Source organism: Alosa alosa, chromosome 17 (assembly GCF_017589495.1).
Source record: "Alosa alosa isolate M-15738 ecotype Scorff River chromosome 17, AALO_Geno_1.1, whole genome shotgun sequence".
Taxonomy (NCBI): domain Eukaryota; kingdom Metazoa; phylum Chordata; class Actinopteri; order Clupeiformes; family Clupeidae; genus Alosa; species Alosa alosa.
The window spans coordinates 4046416-4062848 of NC_063205.1; the positions used below are offsets into that span (position 1 = coordinate 4046416).

General features: G+C 39.4%; 2 protein-coding genes across 3 annotated transcripts; one reads left to right on the forward strand and one right to left on the reverse strand.

Moving 5' to 3' along the window:
* Positions 1-785: 785 nt before the first annotated feature.
* calua (calumenin a) lies at positions 786-7595 on the forward strand. 2 transcript variants are annotated; one of them, XM_048267467.1, is made up of 7 exons: positions 786-914; positions 2100-2325; positions 2765-2946; positions 3123-3289; positions 3380-3440; positions 5830-6029; positions 6836-7595. In XM_048267467.1, exons 2-7 carry the CDS (start codon positions 2105-2107, stop codon positions 6938-6940), a joined length of 936 nt encoding a protein of 311 aa, XP_048123424.1. In that variant the 5' UTR covers positions 786-914; positions 2100-2104; the 3' UTR covers positions 6941-7595. The 2 variants fall into 2 exon arrangements, with proteins under 2 accessions (XP_048123424.1, XP_048123423.1); XM_048267466.1 differs by having other exon boundaries at positions 789-914; positions 2765-2958.
* A 337-nt stretch (positions 7596-7932) lies between these two features.
* LOC125310244 (ultraviolet-sensitive opsin-like) lies at positions 7933-15119 on the reverse strand. Its single transcript, XM_048267465.1, has 5 exons — positions 14771-15119; positions 9725-9893; positions 9381-9546; positions 9034-9273; positions 7933-8446 (listed from the first exon to the last, which is right to left on the reverse strand). The coding sequence occupies exons 1-5, from the start codon at positions 15105-15107 to the stop codon at positions 8357-8359; spliced, it is 1002 nt and encodes a 333-aa protein (XP_048123422.1). The 5' UTR covers positions 15108-15119; the 3' UTR covers positions 7933-8356.
* Positions 15120-16433: the final 1314 nt, after the last annotated feature.

Below are 16433 nucleotides of genomic sequence, written 5' to 3' on the forward strand. Positions count from 1 at the left end.
TATATATATATATAAAAGAACATGAAAGTGCACCTAGTCTAAGAACCAGCTAAGTAAATCACTGAATTTGTGGCACATTTGAAGTTGATATCATTTAGTTTCATATTTCCCCTTGCCAATTTGTTTCTATAAAGTGACAGCCAGCCAATAATACTGAACTAAACTCATCTGTGGATATGAATAGCACTGTGAGAAAGAAACATGACAACTGTGCTGTGCAGTGTTATGGGGGTATTTGGGTCAAAAGGCTAGAACTGTTTTCACTCTCAGTTCCCCTGCAACCAACTCAAACACAGAACATCTTGTCAATTTAACAAAATGTGGACATAGGTAACCAAATAGGCCTACCCATACCCGGACAGGAAAAGGTGAGTAAACGTACGTTTGCTTTTGAAAAGGTTTTAAGTGGCAGCCAAAACAATCTTTCTTCTTAAATTCATTTAAAACAATGTCTATTTGATTAGACAACAAGGCTTCACCTGACAAGACGTGACACCAGCTACAAACATTGCAGTATGGTTACAAAATAAATGTCTTAAATTTGGATACGTGGCAACTCCTGGCCAATCAGACGTCTTAGACGAGACAGCGTTTATTTAAGACATTGTACACAACTCAAAAACCGTTTACATGCATCCTCCATTGCGGATTGGGTGACAGGACCAGCGATTAGTAAAAGAAACCAATGACAAGGAATTGGTTGCTTCATCGCTTAATAAAAATATAAGCTTCGATTGCGTACACACGGCAACTTGCTGAAGTGGACCAATGAAGAAGCATGACGGTGCCATCTGCAACATCATTGGATACTAGTTTTCACGTTCAAGGAAACAGGGTGATTTAGGGGTGTGCATGCATAGGATAGTCGGTTTTTTACAGAAGCATCGGTCTTTGAACAGAAAACAATCAGCCCGGTAAGTAGGCCAAAATCTTTTTTTCCTTGAGAAACGCTAGTCCTAAATATTTCATGGCGCTTTAGAGTGTCTTCTCTCTTCGATGACTGGGGCACTAGGTCCGGTCCGGTCCAGTAGGCTACAAAACAGTCAAACATTCTACCAATTCTGGAATTCATACAATCTGGGAGATTGTATGATGTCCAACAGGCCTAAGCTAAATTACCTATCTATTTACATTTGCTTGAGTTGAATCAAATGCAATGTTGATATAAGTGTTGGTCCATTGACCGCTGACCAACGATGCCGACAGTTTTACCGTTCAGGGTACAGTTGCATGTCGTCCATAACATCAGTCATTTCTTTGGATCAGTTTACTCTGTTTAAATTGTGGAATTGAAGGCACTCTGGTTGTTAGCAACATTATGTTAAAAAAAATCGCCAGGCAATAATGTCTACCAAAACCCTGACGTAGTCTCACTTGGGAAAACGGGGTCACTACTGTTTTGAAGGTATCTCAAATATACTTTTTTACACTGTGAAAGATTTATCCAGCCCATCTCCAGCTTGTGAGATATATGAGCCCATCTCCAGCTTGTGAGATTATTTTCCTCGATCCAACGTGCAATAGAATTTATTTTCTGCGGCACTGGAATATTCAATTGTCTGCTTACGATCACCCGCTACAGCAGCAGCACATAGGTCCGCAGGACATGCGACACAACAAGTTGTAAGCTGAAACAACACGTACTTTCGCGTTTCCAATGCCACTGATTAGCTATTATTGTAGGCCTATAGATTTGACTGAGGTGAATTGAGTTGTAGCCTACGTTGGTAATATTGTCTAACTGAAGAGGTTGGTAGGCCTATTTATGAAAGCAACTCATAGTAGCCTATAGGCCTATGTGTGATGTTAAGCACTTTTAAGCTTATGACATTGAATCAGCCCTCACCCCTCCACCAGTGAAGTGTCCAATCCTTCATAGCCCTACAGAGTCCAAACGAGAGTCTATTAAAGAATGTCTGTTTGGGCATCTAGGCCATCAGAATTGGGTAATGTGGAGCAGTGGAGCATGTTGGTTTTTGGCTATTGGGATATTCTGACTTTTTCCACAAATTTCCTGGTGTGAAGTTCAGAATGAGTCTATAGGCTTAAATGTGTTTGTCAAGTTCCCCAGTGTGACTGTTTCTGTGTGTCCTCCGCAGGACCGATGGAGATCAGACCGTTGCTGATGTGTTTTGCCCTTTGTGTGGTCTACGCCACCAGCAAACCAACGGAGAAGAAGGAGCGTGTCCATCATGATCCAGTGCTTAGCAGTAAGGAGCATGATGATGGAGAGAATTTTGATTATGACCATGATGCCTTTCTGGGAGAGGCTGATGCTAAGACGTTTGATGACCTCACTCCTGAGGAGAGCAAAGACAGGCTAGGGTGAGAAACCCCATTGTGGACGGTTTATTATTTTTCAAAATGGATGTACAATTTACCAAACTTAGAAAGACCACAATATAACTGCACAGACAGATTAGAAATTGGCAGACCTGTATGCTTCCATTTAACGTTTGTGGAAGAAGACCTGACTTTACAAGCATGTCCGTCTAGTGCACCAGACGATTGTCCGCTTATCCTTTTATCAACATTTTGCATTTTGTTGACATAAATAAAGCCAGAATTCTGAAGTGATATGCTAGTCCACTACATTTGCATTCTGCATGTATAACCAGTGGTCATTCATGTAACACCTATGTGCTGCAAAGTATGTATAGATACACATAATTGGACTGGGCTAAAGGTCTCTTGAGTGAGTGTAATCTGTTAATGTAGTGTCATGTTTTATGTTTTTAATTATCTATGTTCTAATCTCTTACAGTAAAATTGTGGACAAAATTGATGCCGATCAGGATGGCTTTGTAACAGAAGCAGAGCTCAAAGCCTGGATCAAGAAAGCTCAGAAAAAGTACATTTATGACAATGTGGACCGGCAATGGAAAGACTTTGATATGAACAATGATGGCATGATCTCCTGGGATGAGTATAAGAACGTCACTTATGGTACTTACCTTGGTAAGGAGGAACGTTTGGATAGTCTACAAATATTATACTGAAGAGTCTGATTGTCATTTCAGGCATTTCCAGTTTTACTTGTTCACACATTTGACTGATCCCAAAATAACTTTATTTCTTTACTGGTATTTATTTATGGCTTAAATTTGGTTGTGATCCCACAGAGGATCCAGAGCCTGACGATGGTTATAACTATAAGCAAATGATGGCCAGGGATGAGAGGCGCTTTCAAATGGCTGACAAGAATGGAGATCATATTGCAGATAAGGAAGAGTTCACAGCCTTCCTCCACCCAGAGGAATATGACCATATGAAGGAGATTGTGGTGTTGGTAAATTAAACATTTTACAAAATTATATTGCATATTGTGGAATGGTTTAGTTTGAACCACTAAATGCAATCCCTCTTTTCTTGACACAAGGAAACAGTGGAAGACATTGACAAAAATGGGGATGGATTCATTGATTTGGAGGAGTATATTGGTGAGTAATGTGGTCAGTTGATAAAATGTTGTATTTTGGAATGCAGCAATGTAGATGCAAACGTTCTTTTGTTTGTTAAAGTATTATCTATTTCCATGATGCATAATCTAATTTGAAATGGTGCAGTCATCTCATTGTTGTTATTGATTAATACACACAATCGGAATGTGTAACTTAATGTGCATTCCGTGGTGGGCTAACACTCTGGAGGAGAAACCGGTCTGATCTTAGATAATATTTATTTGTTGTGCATTAAAGGAGAGACATTTTTAATGTCTAATGTCATTTTCATTTTCCTCTGGGTACAAAAGAGTATTCTTTGCCCAAAAAGTGACTGTCCTATTAAAGAAAACTGTGTACATGATACAGTGCATACAGAACGTATTCACAGCGCTTCACTTTTCCACAAAAATAAAGAAAAACATTATGATATGTACATAAGTATTCATAGCCTTTGCTCAATAGTTGTGGCACCTTTGGCAGCAATTACAGCCTGAAGTCTTCTGGAATATGAGGCCACAAGCTTGGCACACCTATCTTTGGCCAGTTTCGCCCATTCCTCTTTACAGAACCTCTCGAGCTCCATCAGGTTGAATGGGGAGCGTTGGTGGACAGCCATTTTCAGATCCCTCCAGAGATGTTCAATGGGATTCAAGTCTGAACTCTAGGACATTCACAGAGTTGTCCAGAAGCCACTACTTCGATATCTTGACTGTGTGTTTAGGGTCGTTGTCCTGTTGAAAGATGAACCGTCGCCCCAGTCTGAGGTCAAGAGCACTCTGGAGCAGGTTTTCTTCCAGGATGTCTCTGTACATTGCTGCATTCATCTTTCCCTCAATCCTGACTAGTCTCCCAGTTCCTGCCGCTGAAAAACATCCCCACAGCATGATGCTGCCACCACCATACTTCACTGTAGAGATGGTATTGGCCAGGTGATGAGTGGTGCCTGGTGTCCTCCTAACATAACGCTTGGCATTCACGGCAAAGAGTTTGATCTTTGTATCAACAGACCAGATTATTTTGTTTTTGAGAGTCTTTCAGGTGCCTTTTTGCAAACACCAGGTGAGCTGCCATGTGCCTTTTACTAAGGAGTGGCTTCTGTCTGGCGCCTCTACCATACAGGCCTTATTGGTGGAGTGCTGCAACGATGGTGATCCTTCTGGAAGGTTCTCTTCTCTCCACAGAGGAACCCTGGAGCTGTCAGAGTGACCATCGGGTTATTGGTCACCTCCCTAACTAAAGCCCTTCTCCAGCAATCACTCAGTTTAGAGGGACGGCCAGCTCTAGGAAGAGTCCCGGTGGTTCCAAACTTCTTGCATTTACAGATGATTGAGGCCACTGTGCTCATTGGGACCTTTAAAGCAGCAGAATTTTTTCTGTACCCTTCTCCAGATCTGTGCCTCGAGACAATCCTGTCTTGGAAATCTACATTCAACTCCTTCAACTTCATGCTTATTTTGTGGTCTGACATGCACTGTTAACTGTGGGACCTTAGGTGGTGTTTAGACAACGAAAACGATGCAAACAGTGATATTTTTCTGCGTTTGACCCTGCCATTTAGACGCAAACGGAGGTTTTAACCCTCGCAAACGGGGTTTTTAAAAACTCCGGGCTGATCGTTTTTTTGGGAAAACTCTGTTTGTTCGTTTCGCTTTCAAAAGAGAAAGAGGAAGTGATTCCTTGCTGTTGTTGCTATTTTCGGGATTCTGATTGGCTAACGTGGGCTTGAGCTTCTCCTTACACTGCCACATACAGGTTTGGCATGCTCTTGACGGCATATACCCGGGTTAATGTAAGCGAAAACTGACAGGTGTGCATGATGTTATTTTTGAAAACAGAGAGGGTGAAATGTCCGTTTATGAAAATAGCCGGCCATGTGTAAACGTAGCCTTATATAGACAGGTGTGTGCCTTTCCAAATCATGTCCAATCAACTGAATTTAGCACAGGTGGAGTTCAATTAAGCTGTAGAAACATTTAGAAACAGAAACATTAGAAACCAGGATGATCTGTGGAAACAGAATTCTATTTTTAATAAATTTGCAAAAATCTCAAACAAACTTTGTCATTATGAGGTATTATGAATTATAAATTTAATCAATTTTCGAATAAGGCTGTAACATAGCAAAATGTGGAGAAAGTGAAGCGCTGTGAATACTTTCGGTATGCACTGTATTTGCTTACTGATTAAAAATGTACAGGGTATTAATGCATGTTGATTTTGTGTGATTTAAACACACTAGTTGGGATCAAATTGCAGATGTACCCAGGAGATTGTTCCGAAGTGATCAGAAGTTGCTCTAAATTCTCTATCAGAAGAGGAGCTCCATCAGTAGACTCATATTATCTAGTAATGTTATGGTGATGTGTTTCTTTCTTTTGTGTCCTAGGTGACATGTACAATCATGAGGATGAGCAGAATGAGCCAGAATGGGTGGCCACAGAGCGTGAGCAGTTTTCAGAATTCAGGGACAAAAACAAGGATGGAAAGATGGATAAGGAGGAGACTATGGATTGGATTCTTCCAGCTGACTATGACCACGCTGAGGCAGAAGCTAAACACCTGGTATATGAATCTGACTCCGACAAGGTGGGATTCCGTTTGGTCTTGTATGAATGGAAAAATGTATTCATAATATACAGTGCCCTCCACAATTATTGGCACCCCTGGTAAAGTTCAGGAAAAATTGTAATAAGTAATTCACCTTCTGTGGAAGAAAATTCTTCATCAAGAAATTATTTTAATGAAAGTGACACGTACCACACAATTATTGTTACCCTTTAAAAATCAAAAACAAAATGTAACTGAAACATTTTTCCATTTATATATAACTTCTTTAGATTAGGGGTCAGTGATTAGGTCTGTTGATATTTAAACCAAACACCAACAAAACACCAAACCCTCCATTTCCCCAAACACACGTTTCCTCCTTTCGGTTATTGGCTGGAACAGTTTAATTATGTTTGGGGACAGCTCTGCTCCATTTTGTTTGTTTTCTAGTTCACAGAGCTAGGGCGTATGAAGACCTTTTTTTTTAACAGTATACTCATAGAATAGATAGCTCGTGGATAAGGAGATATTAGCTAAATCTGAGACCACGTTTATACGTAGCAGGGTATTCTGAAAACTGATATTTTCCCCTCCTTCGTTTTTAAAAAAATATTGTGTTGAAAGGCCAAACCGCATAAAAATATATGTGTTTTTCTTACGTGTAAACGGGGCCTGAATTTGTTTGCTGTTGTTGTCAATGTATGACAGATACAGTAAATCACCCAAAAATCATATATCTTTGGGTGCCAATAAAGGAAGGCGCTGTTGCTGATGGGAAATACTGTAACTGTATAGTTGAGAATGGTTGCATTCCTGTGATACTTATTGCTTGATTTCTGTTTTAGGATGGAAAACTTACCAAAGAGGAAATCCTAAACAAGTATGACTTGTTTGTTGGAAGTCAAGCTACAGACTTTGGGGAAGCATTAGTAAGGCATGATGAGTTTTAATTTTTTGTTTTCTGTTTCTGTTTTGTGGATTTAAAGCTTTTTAAAGTCATTTTGTTACTGAACATAATTTATTTTATATGAGATCCTGTTACAACACTTAAAAATTTGATGTTGATTGTGATTCTTTTTTATTATATTATTCATGTATGAACGTACCATCATTTTGGTTTGTGATATTGTAACTTTTTTTTCTGTGAAGTCATTGACATTGATTTACTACTACAGGCAGTGTTGCAAAACTTTAAATTAAGCATTCATTTGAATTTGTTATGCAGAGCTTAAAGACAGTTTGTCATGCTGCAACTCAGAAACCCTATTTGTGTTGTAGAATTATCTTTTCACATCTTCATTATCTTTTAGTACTGTTGATATCTTTTTTGTGAACAACAATAACTCAATTTCATCTGACCAGTTCTCGGCTGAAGTCACCACTACAGTGTAGGTATATGTACAGTAGTAATGAAACCACTACACTTGAGTTTACTTAGACTTGCAATATGTACATGATTGTATGAAACATGAAAACAGCAAGGACTACATTGAATACTTTGCCAGAATCATTGCCTGAACTGTCTGTGTAAATGTGCTCCTCAGTTAATTAGTCAAAGCATTTTGGTACGGAGAACACAGTTTTCAATAAAACAACCTGAAACAGCTGGCTTGTCCATTTTACTTGTCACTTTTAGTTGGGTTGGATACAGTCTTTTCCATCAGACTTAAAGGGGTGGTTCAGGATTTTGGACAAAGGACCTCATTTCCAAGTAAGCAATTGTGATATTTATCAGTGGAGACCGTTTTCAACACGTTTCATCCAGTCCTTCTAATTGCAGAGTTTGCAGGTGCTAGGCTAGTGAAAGTCAATGGTATGTGTTAGCCTGCCACTAAAAACAGTCTTACCCACTCCAAAGTACACCCTTTCTATTTTTATCTATTTGAACTTCTACAAGTATATGACTTACATGACAACCCTGAGTTGGATAAAACACTAGTAGTCAGTATTGCTTGAATTTATTTGAAAGATCCATAATCACCATTCAACAAAATAACATCTGAGAAGCTGGACAACACTTAAGGAAAAAAATGTTTTGTTTTTTTTTGTATTTTTGCTGCAGTTTTACTAGTATCTGTAATAAAATAGGCATATAGAAAAATGAAATTGTGATGAGATATTCACTGGAGAAACCATCACTTAAGTCTTTTGAAGTTTTATATGTGTATAAAATACATGTAGACAAATATCATAGAACAGCCAATGTAGGTTCAATGTTCAACAGAGAAATCACACCACATTTCTTTTTTGTACTTAGCCATTCGACTTAATAATTTTCCATGCTGTATTAAAAGTTTGAATAAAGGAACAAGATTGAATATTTGGGTTCTTCAAATGTGCTTGACAAGGGAGTTCTGAGTCGTATCTTAAGCCACAGAGGACACCTCGGTTTTGGACACCTCTGAGGATTCCTCCATCTTCTTTCCAAACACTGTCTCCATAATACATGCATTGAACTGAAAACACATGAATGAAGAACAAAATCAACTGCTTTTACCGGTCAGAAGTTGTTGTTTAAGTTGATTCTGACAAATACTGATATCTGGGTGTGGAATTCACTGGAAAAAATAACCCATTACATTTACTTCATTGCAATGCGGACATTAGTTGAACACAAATTAAATGTGTTGAATCAATGAATAATAAATAATTTCCAATGTTAGTGCTCCTTGTGATGACAGTTTGAGAGTAAGTTGTCCCGAAGCAGACATTGTATTTGGAAGTAAGTAGTGAGGAACCACTGGTGGGTTATACTCAATAATTAATGCAATCATGGTGGGATCAAAGCATGGCTCATCTCAAAGCATAACAAAGATACAACCCAGCTACAACATTCAACTTACTTAGTTCAATTCATTAACATATTTGAAAACTTTTGGCAACATTGATAGTTGCTTGATTATCTCTATAGTGTTGCGAAAAGTTATGGGAACACAATGAAATGGTGGCAGCAAAGGATCCCATGTGATCATTTGCCTTCCGTTTAAGTCTCATTATGTTCAATATTTTGTTAAAGAATATTTTGTTTGTTATAGAAATGTACCTGTTTGTTCATGAAGCAGTAGATCAATGGATTGTAAACAGTGGCACTCTTGGAGAAAAGAGCAGGAATGGTGACCCAACGGTAATCTTTGGGTGTTTCATGGTCAAATGTGTAGTACAAAGCAGCAGCTGCATAAGGCGTCCAACATATTATATAGGATGCCACCATAACAAGGACCATCCTGAACACCTCTTTCTCTGCCTTCTGTGTTGATGCTGACTCAGCCTGCTGTGCTGCCACCTACAACACACATGGGTAACCACAGACAGTATGTGAAGTGGTAGGCTACACAGTCATCCATCCTTTACATTAATATTTCTGTTTTCTGTAATAGAATAACAGCTTACAGCTCTCAAGGCAGACAAAAGTTGTGAGTAGGAGAAGATGATGCAGCTGAGGGGGGCAATGAAACAGGTAACCATAAGGAAAGCTGTGTAGCTCTCTGAGTTATACTCTGTCCCAGGCATGTACCAGTCAGGTCCACAGGAGCAGCCCAAGCCTTCAGGGATATATCTACAGGAAACAATGAGTAGAAGAAAACCTGTTTAGTTGCAAAGCCATGCTTGTATGTATGTATGTCAATAATGCATCATTTGACTGGAAAGAGCCCTAAGAATAGTGTGTGACAGTTTTTTTAATTGGCTTGTGCACCAGTAAAACACATATGTATAAAAACAAATTCCCACTCAACCTGCTCCAACCGAAGAATGGGGGTATAGCACATCCAACCCCCATAAACCAGGTGAAGGCCACTCCACAAAGAGCATGACTCGAACCAAATTTAAAATTCCCGATGGGTTTGCAGACGACGATATATCTCTCAATTGCCAGGACAGCAAGCGACCATGCTGTTACCAAGCCTGCAAGGCAATACATTGATTTTTTTAGGTTCTGCTATAAAACTCAGATGTGTCGTTCATGCTGCGTCTAAACAGAAAACATTCTACAAACGTAAGACAGGGTAAAACAGCTTAGTCAGATGATAATAAGACAGCTACAACATAATCATACAAGACATACAGTTACAAAAAAACAAACAATATACACAACAATTTCAAGAGGCTGGTGGACCACTATCCACCCACTGAGGGGCAGATCTGGTGGTCCACTGGCATTTTGCTCAACGCCTCACCATTTTGCCAATTGTAACACTTTTGGATTAATTAATGTATTCTTCTTTTAACATTGTAATACAATACAATTGTAATTTCCCTCTTAATATTCAAGTTAGATTGAAGGTGATGGTGGTCCAACAGCAGACGAGAAGTGACATGCCACCAGCAGCACACTACCGATGTTCCAGTATCTGCTAATCTGATCAGTGGTGGACGAAGTACACTAACTATGTACTTAAGTGAAAGTATAGATACCTTGTGTCAAATATTACTCAAGTAAAAGTGGAAGTATGCTCTTGGAATTTCTACTTGAGTAGAAGTATAAAAGTATTTGCCTTAATATATACTTAAGTATTAAAAGTACCTCAATGAATTATGGTTCTAATGGCTTTTTATAATTTTAAAGGTTAAAGGTTATTGCCATTAGGTAAGACCAAGTGGTTATGAAAAAACAGCACTAGAGAACAATTATTTAATTTTACATTTATTTGTAACTTAGTTGCACATTTAATTACAAAAATGTTGCATAAAACATAAGCCCCTTTCCAATATCACATCTGTATGTCTGAAATGTGTTACCCTTAAACTTCTAAATACCATTACAGGAGCTAGTTCCACGAAATCAGAGAATGTGGTGTTATACTACTTGGTGCTGAAGACTAGTGATAGTAATGATATTCCCTACACCACCCTAGGTACAAAAACAGACAAAAGTCAAAATAAAACCTTTGATCAAACGTGAAAAAAAATGTCATTATAGGAACTAGTTTTTGCATAAATTCCACAAACTTACAGAGCATATCAGTCTGCACAGAAGACTGTAAAAAGTATGTATAGTGATACTCTGGTACAAACATAGGAAGTCAAAACAAAATACTCTGCCAGATATCAGAAGTGGGAATAAAACTACCATTACATGAACCAGTGAAGCATTATGTTATACCAATTTGTTTAGAAGATTATAGAGTAGGATACTCTGGTACACAACAACAAAGTCACAACAAACCAGTTAACCTGACCTACCCTGAATCACAAAAGGCATGCTAAAACAGCGAGCCTAAAATGGCAGAGCTGTTCATTATTTACTAAAGCTGAAATATTTCTTATTTCGCTTCAGGAGGAGCTGGTTCTCAAAATTTTTTGCATCCAGCCTTGCCCGCCGTGGACTAAAAATCAGCCCAGCTGTGCTAAATAGGCGCTCACAAGCGGCTGAAGCTGGTAAAGTGGTGTTAAGTTTAAGAGATAACTTACACACTACAGGGTACGACTTCAATATATCCATGTGGTCTACCTTTGAGGCAAGGTAGCCTTCTAATTGTTTAATATTTTCCTGACCATCAGATGTCTTCATGCTTGCAAAGAAGTCCTCATCATCTGATGCACTGGAGCCATTAGCTGGCGATTGATGTGAAGGGTCTTCCTCCAGATGGTCCTTAATGTAGTCCAGGCCTGAAATGGACATTTAAATAAATGCTAAAAATCAAGTCACTGTAATCATGCATTCCTCCATGTTAAATCAGAATGACAGAATTTTGAAGGTGCTAGAAATGTAATGTATACCCATTTGAGCTTGTAAACTTTTAAAGTGTTTTGGTTATTTTGTTTCTGTGAATCTAACTTTAAATACTTTTCTGACACAAAACTGGATCACTAATGTAGTCTTACCTAGTTTTATGACGTTTTCTTCAGAGGTCCACGATGTTTTAAACTTTGGGACAAGGATAGCAGCAGCAATAAATTCTGGTTCCAGAAGCATGTCTTCAAAGCGTCGCTGCAGGCCCTCTTGGACAGCATCCACCAATGGTTTGCAATATCTGCAACTAGTGCGGATTTTGTGAAGCTTAGTGATGAGGAGCGTCAAAGTAGGTAGGAGCCATCCCATCTGAACGTCTGCTTCGGATTGCAGAATGTTGAGGGCCTTGGCGAGTGGTCCCATGGTTTTGGCATACTCCTCCAAAAAGGCGATCTCGACTGGACTCAGCCTAGCAGATTCGTACAACAGCAATTTATCAATTAATGTGGTCATACGGTTAATTCTGCATGTGTGTGTGAGTGGGGGGAGGGGAGATTTACAAAGTGACATTTATAGGCCTCTGGAATAGGGCTCGGTGATAAAAACAATAACTTATCGTACCGTGATATTGATCAGCTGTCTAAAGCAATACATGAATTTAAAAACTCCAAAAACAATACTTACATGGGCAACTTGAGTGAAGTGAATACAGTTCTTAGAGCTCCTTCTCCCTGATCTTTAACAATTCGTAGGATTCTCTCGACAGCAAGAAACAAAGAATTCCACCTTGTTGCGTTGGGACGGATAAGCTGAATTTTGCACACATTCTCTATAAGCTCTGCAGCAGTAGAAGATCTCCCACATTTGTTCCATAGTCCATAGCATTTTGAAAAAGCTGATCTAGACAACCTTTTGAACGCATCGTTTGAGTTTGCTTTGGCCGCATCCACTGTGGAGACAAGATTCAATAAGTGACAGGCGCATCGATGATGGTTAGGGAGTTGGAATTGCAAACCATCATCTTCATTTAAGATAGATGTGACTTCAACAAAATCCACTTCAACCCCATCACACTCCTGGTCCTCATCACCCATCTCATCACCATCTTCAGACTCATCTGAAGGAGAATTGTTGTTTTCATCTTGTTCTCCGTACATTCGGAATGCCTTTAAGAAATTGGACCCGTTGTCCGTAGTAGTTCGGGTTATCTTGTTCTGTATGCCAAATTCTGAGTGTATCTCATTTAACGAATTAGCCAAGACGTCAAAAGTGTGTGCACCTTTGAGCTGCTTGCATGCTAGCGCCACTGAACACCTCTCTAGGCTATTGGGATCAACCCAGTGGGCAGTAACTCCAAGAAAACCCCTCCGCCTTGCACTCCAACAATCTGTTGTCGTAGCAATAAAATCAACCTTGTCCATAGCTTCTTTGATGTTCCTCTTCATCACAATTGCAGCCTCATCTATCTTGCGTCGCAAGGTGGTCCTGGACATCAGAGAGGCATTGGGCTGAAGATCTTGCAAGAGATCTTGAAATGATGGCTGCTCTACCACACTAAAGGGCTGGAGACTCTGAATTACAAAATTCAAAACAGCATGATCCACATTTCTTTGAGAAACTCCCTTTGTCTCACCTAACTTTAACTGTTTTAAAGTTGAAGGAGCTGCCTTGGTTCTTTGCTTTTTCTTTCGGCGTGGGGCAGTCAAAGCGTCATACCTATCCACAACACTTGCATGCTTTCTCTGAAAAAAAAACATAAAAAATCCAACCATTAACAACATGTCCACATACAGTAGGCTACTCCCACTAATAAATAAAATACACATTTTTGCATTTCCTAGATCTAGGCTACACTGTATGTTTATATATATGTATATTAGTCAATTGTGATCTTTAAAAGGTGAACTCGAAATTAGTGGATTTCTTTTAATAGCCTAGCAAATTCCAACAGCCAATTCCTTATGCGCCATACCATGCATTTAAAGCAAGTCAAAATGCATTCAACTTGCCTCATTATCCCGCTTATGGCTAACTGTTACTTGCCAAAACGAAAACAAAACATAAACTTCACCCAATTTGTCTTCAAAAGCCAATTGGGCTACCATTTTAACCGTTTTCTGCTGAAATGAAGGCAGGCTACTTCGCCAAAGACAACGAACTTAAACATTCTTTTGAACGAAAAAGGCCACTTTGCTTGACAGCAGTCCAAGAATTGACCACGGAACGCTAGGAAGGGCCAGCTATGCTAGCGTAGCTGCTCAACTAATTTAGCCAAACACACAATGCAGACAATGTAGGTTAAATTTAAAATAATTCGGTTGCTAGTCATCAAACCTACCAGAATGAAAATCACTTACCTCGGCGTGTTTCTTTAAATTCGAGGGAGAATTCTTGAACGAGGATATAATATTGTTCTTCGGCAGGCAGAGAAGACACTTGCGTAAAACGAATCCTTCTTCCTTTCCACCACTTCAAAAGTTCGCCTAAATAAGGCCCGCGGGTGTTCAGGCAAGTCAGTGTCGGACGTTTCTTCCAACAGTTCTGTCATTATTGTTGTAGCATTAAGTGAGCATGAGCATCATCCTGCAAAATGCTTTGCGTTGTAATGATTTCAACCTAGCTCTCCCAATACACAATGTCTCATCAAACAAACCGAAATCGAAAGGACTTAAGAGCAAATTGCGGCTGAGCCCTGATTGGTTTGTGATTGTGCACTGGCTGTGACCAGAGAGTGTTTGACCTCTCATTACGATTCGCTTTGGTAAAATGGAACGAGAGGTTTTAATAAATGGAACGGAGTAAAAAGTACGATTTTTCACTTAGAAATGTAGTGGAGTCAAAGTATAAAGTATCACCAAATATAAATACTTGAGTAAAGTACAGATACATCTATATGTTACTTTAGTACAGGAACGAATTACATCTACTTCGTTACTGTCCACCACTGAATCTGATCTTGCTATCTGGGAAGTTTTTGTTACCAAACCTAAAGCTCTGCTAGGAGAAGTAGCTAAACTCTATTTTAGTTACTTCAATGCAGGAATTACAACATGGATTAAAAAACATGCACAACATCTCTGGATGACAAAAAGAAGCTATTTTAATATACCTGCTACTGTTCCCATTGAAGATTCCAGAGCACACATTGTGTGACCAAGAAAGTAATAACCTCTTAGGCTGGTCACAAACACTTGGCTGACGGAGAACACATCAAAGATGAAACCAGCGACAGAGATGTTGACCAAGATGTAGTTCAGAGGCTGCCGCAGTTTCTTGTATTTTGCAGTGACGAGCAGGACAGTAGCATTGAGGGGTGTTCCAGCAAAAAACACAAAGCCCATGAATGCTGCTTGCAGATAAAATGCCCATTTTGGAGCAATATGATACTGTGGGCCCTCAAAAGGGCTGATCTTTGAGATGTTCTGATATAGGTAGAAGTCCTTCATCTTTATGTCATATGCAACAGTGCAGCCAGGACAGTGATACATTCTCCTTATATAGGGGTTTTTAAACCTCTTCTCATAAATCCTGATTACCTTTCAGGATCAAATGTTTTCATCTGGGGGTGTTTGTAACTCTCCGCCCTGTAACTCTCCATTAATCCAATTAGTTGAGGAAGGGGAAGAAAGGGATAAGAAGACCTTTTAGAAAAGTCTTTGTGGATCTTTGCTAAGCCTTGGATAATGTTGAGAGCAACTGTTCTCAGAACTGGCACTGAAGCCTACAAACTCACAGAACAAGTTGGCCCTTTTGTGCACATCTCACGGTATAGCCAATGGAGTGCACTCTGCACTTCAACATACACAGACCTCTACAAAAGTTGAAGCAGCATTTGCTTTTCAGGACAGAATTGTTGTGTAACCTGCTGCATTTGCTCAGGTTCCTCCAATTTCTCTTAATCTTTGAGTTGTCCCCCCCCACCCCTTCATTGGAGTCTATGTTTGGTGAATTTAATTTATTGGACATGAATTGCAAAGAACATAAATGTTACAGGGACAGACTGTATGGGTTCTCATAGCTGATGTCAACACACAAAAACAAACATGAGGTCAATTGTTTGCAGAGCTTAGACACAGGATTATGTCGGGGCACAGATCTAGGGAACGATGCAAAAGCATTCTGCTTCATTGAAGTTTTTCAAGAGCACACCTCTATATAAAGCAATGTATCTTTGACAGTGTCCCAGTATGTCTGGTGTGTGTTCTTTGCAAATCTGACGCATATAATCCAACCGACTTCACACTTCACATGTGTATTGTGAAGACCCAAGTGAGTGTGAAGTTGTTTGGAAATCAAATGATAACCTCACTAAAGTGGCGATCAACCCCAGAAGTGGTCTCCATTTGGCCGCAAAAATATTTAAGGGTCATTAACCTCTCCAACACTGGATACACTCTACCCATGGCCATGTTTTGTACAGAGACTAGTACCATTCGTTAGGAGCAACCAGAACTCTTCCTAGAACTCAGGTGGTCAACCTGACCAAAATGTGCAATTAGCCCATTTCACAATGTGGGATAAAGCAGCTCCCTGTACTTCTGGAAATTGTATTGTTGAAGAGGGACTTTCTACTACTCTGTTTACATCACACAACCAAACATCGGAAAACGAATAACTTTTTGTTATTCCTTCATTTGTTTGTTTAAGTCTTAATGTTTGTGCTAGGTTATGGGTATGCTGGCGAGTCATGTCATTCCACTAGTCTGTTCTCACTTTTTAAAATGATTTGTTCATTTGTTTGTTTAAGTCTTAATGTCTGTGTGTGGAGCGCT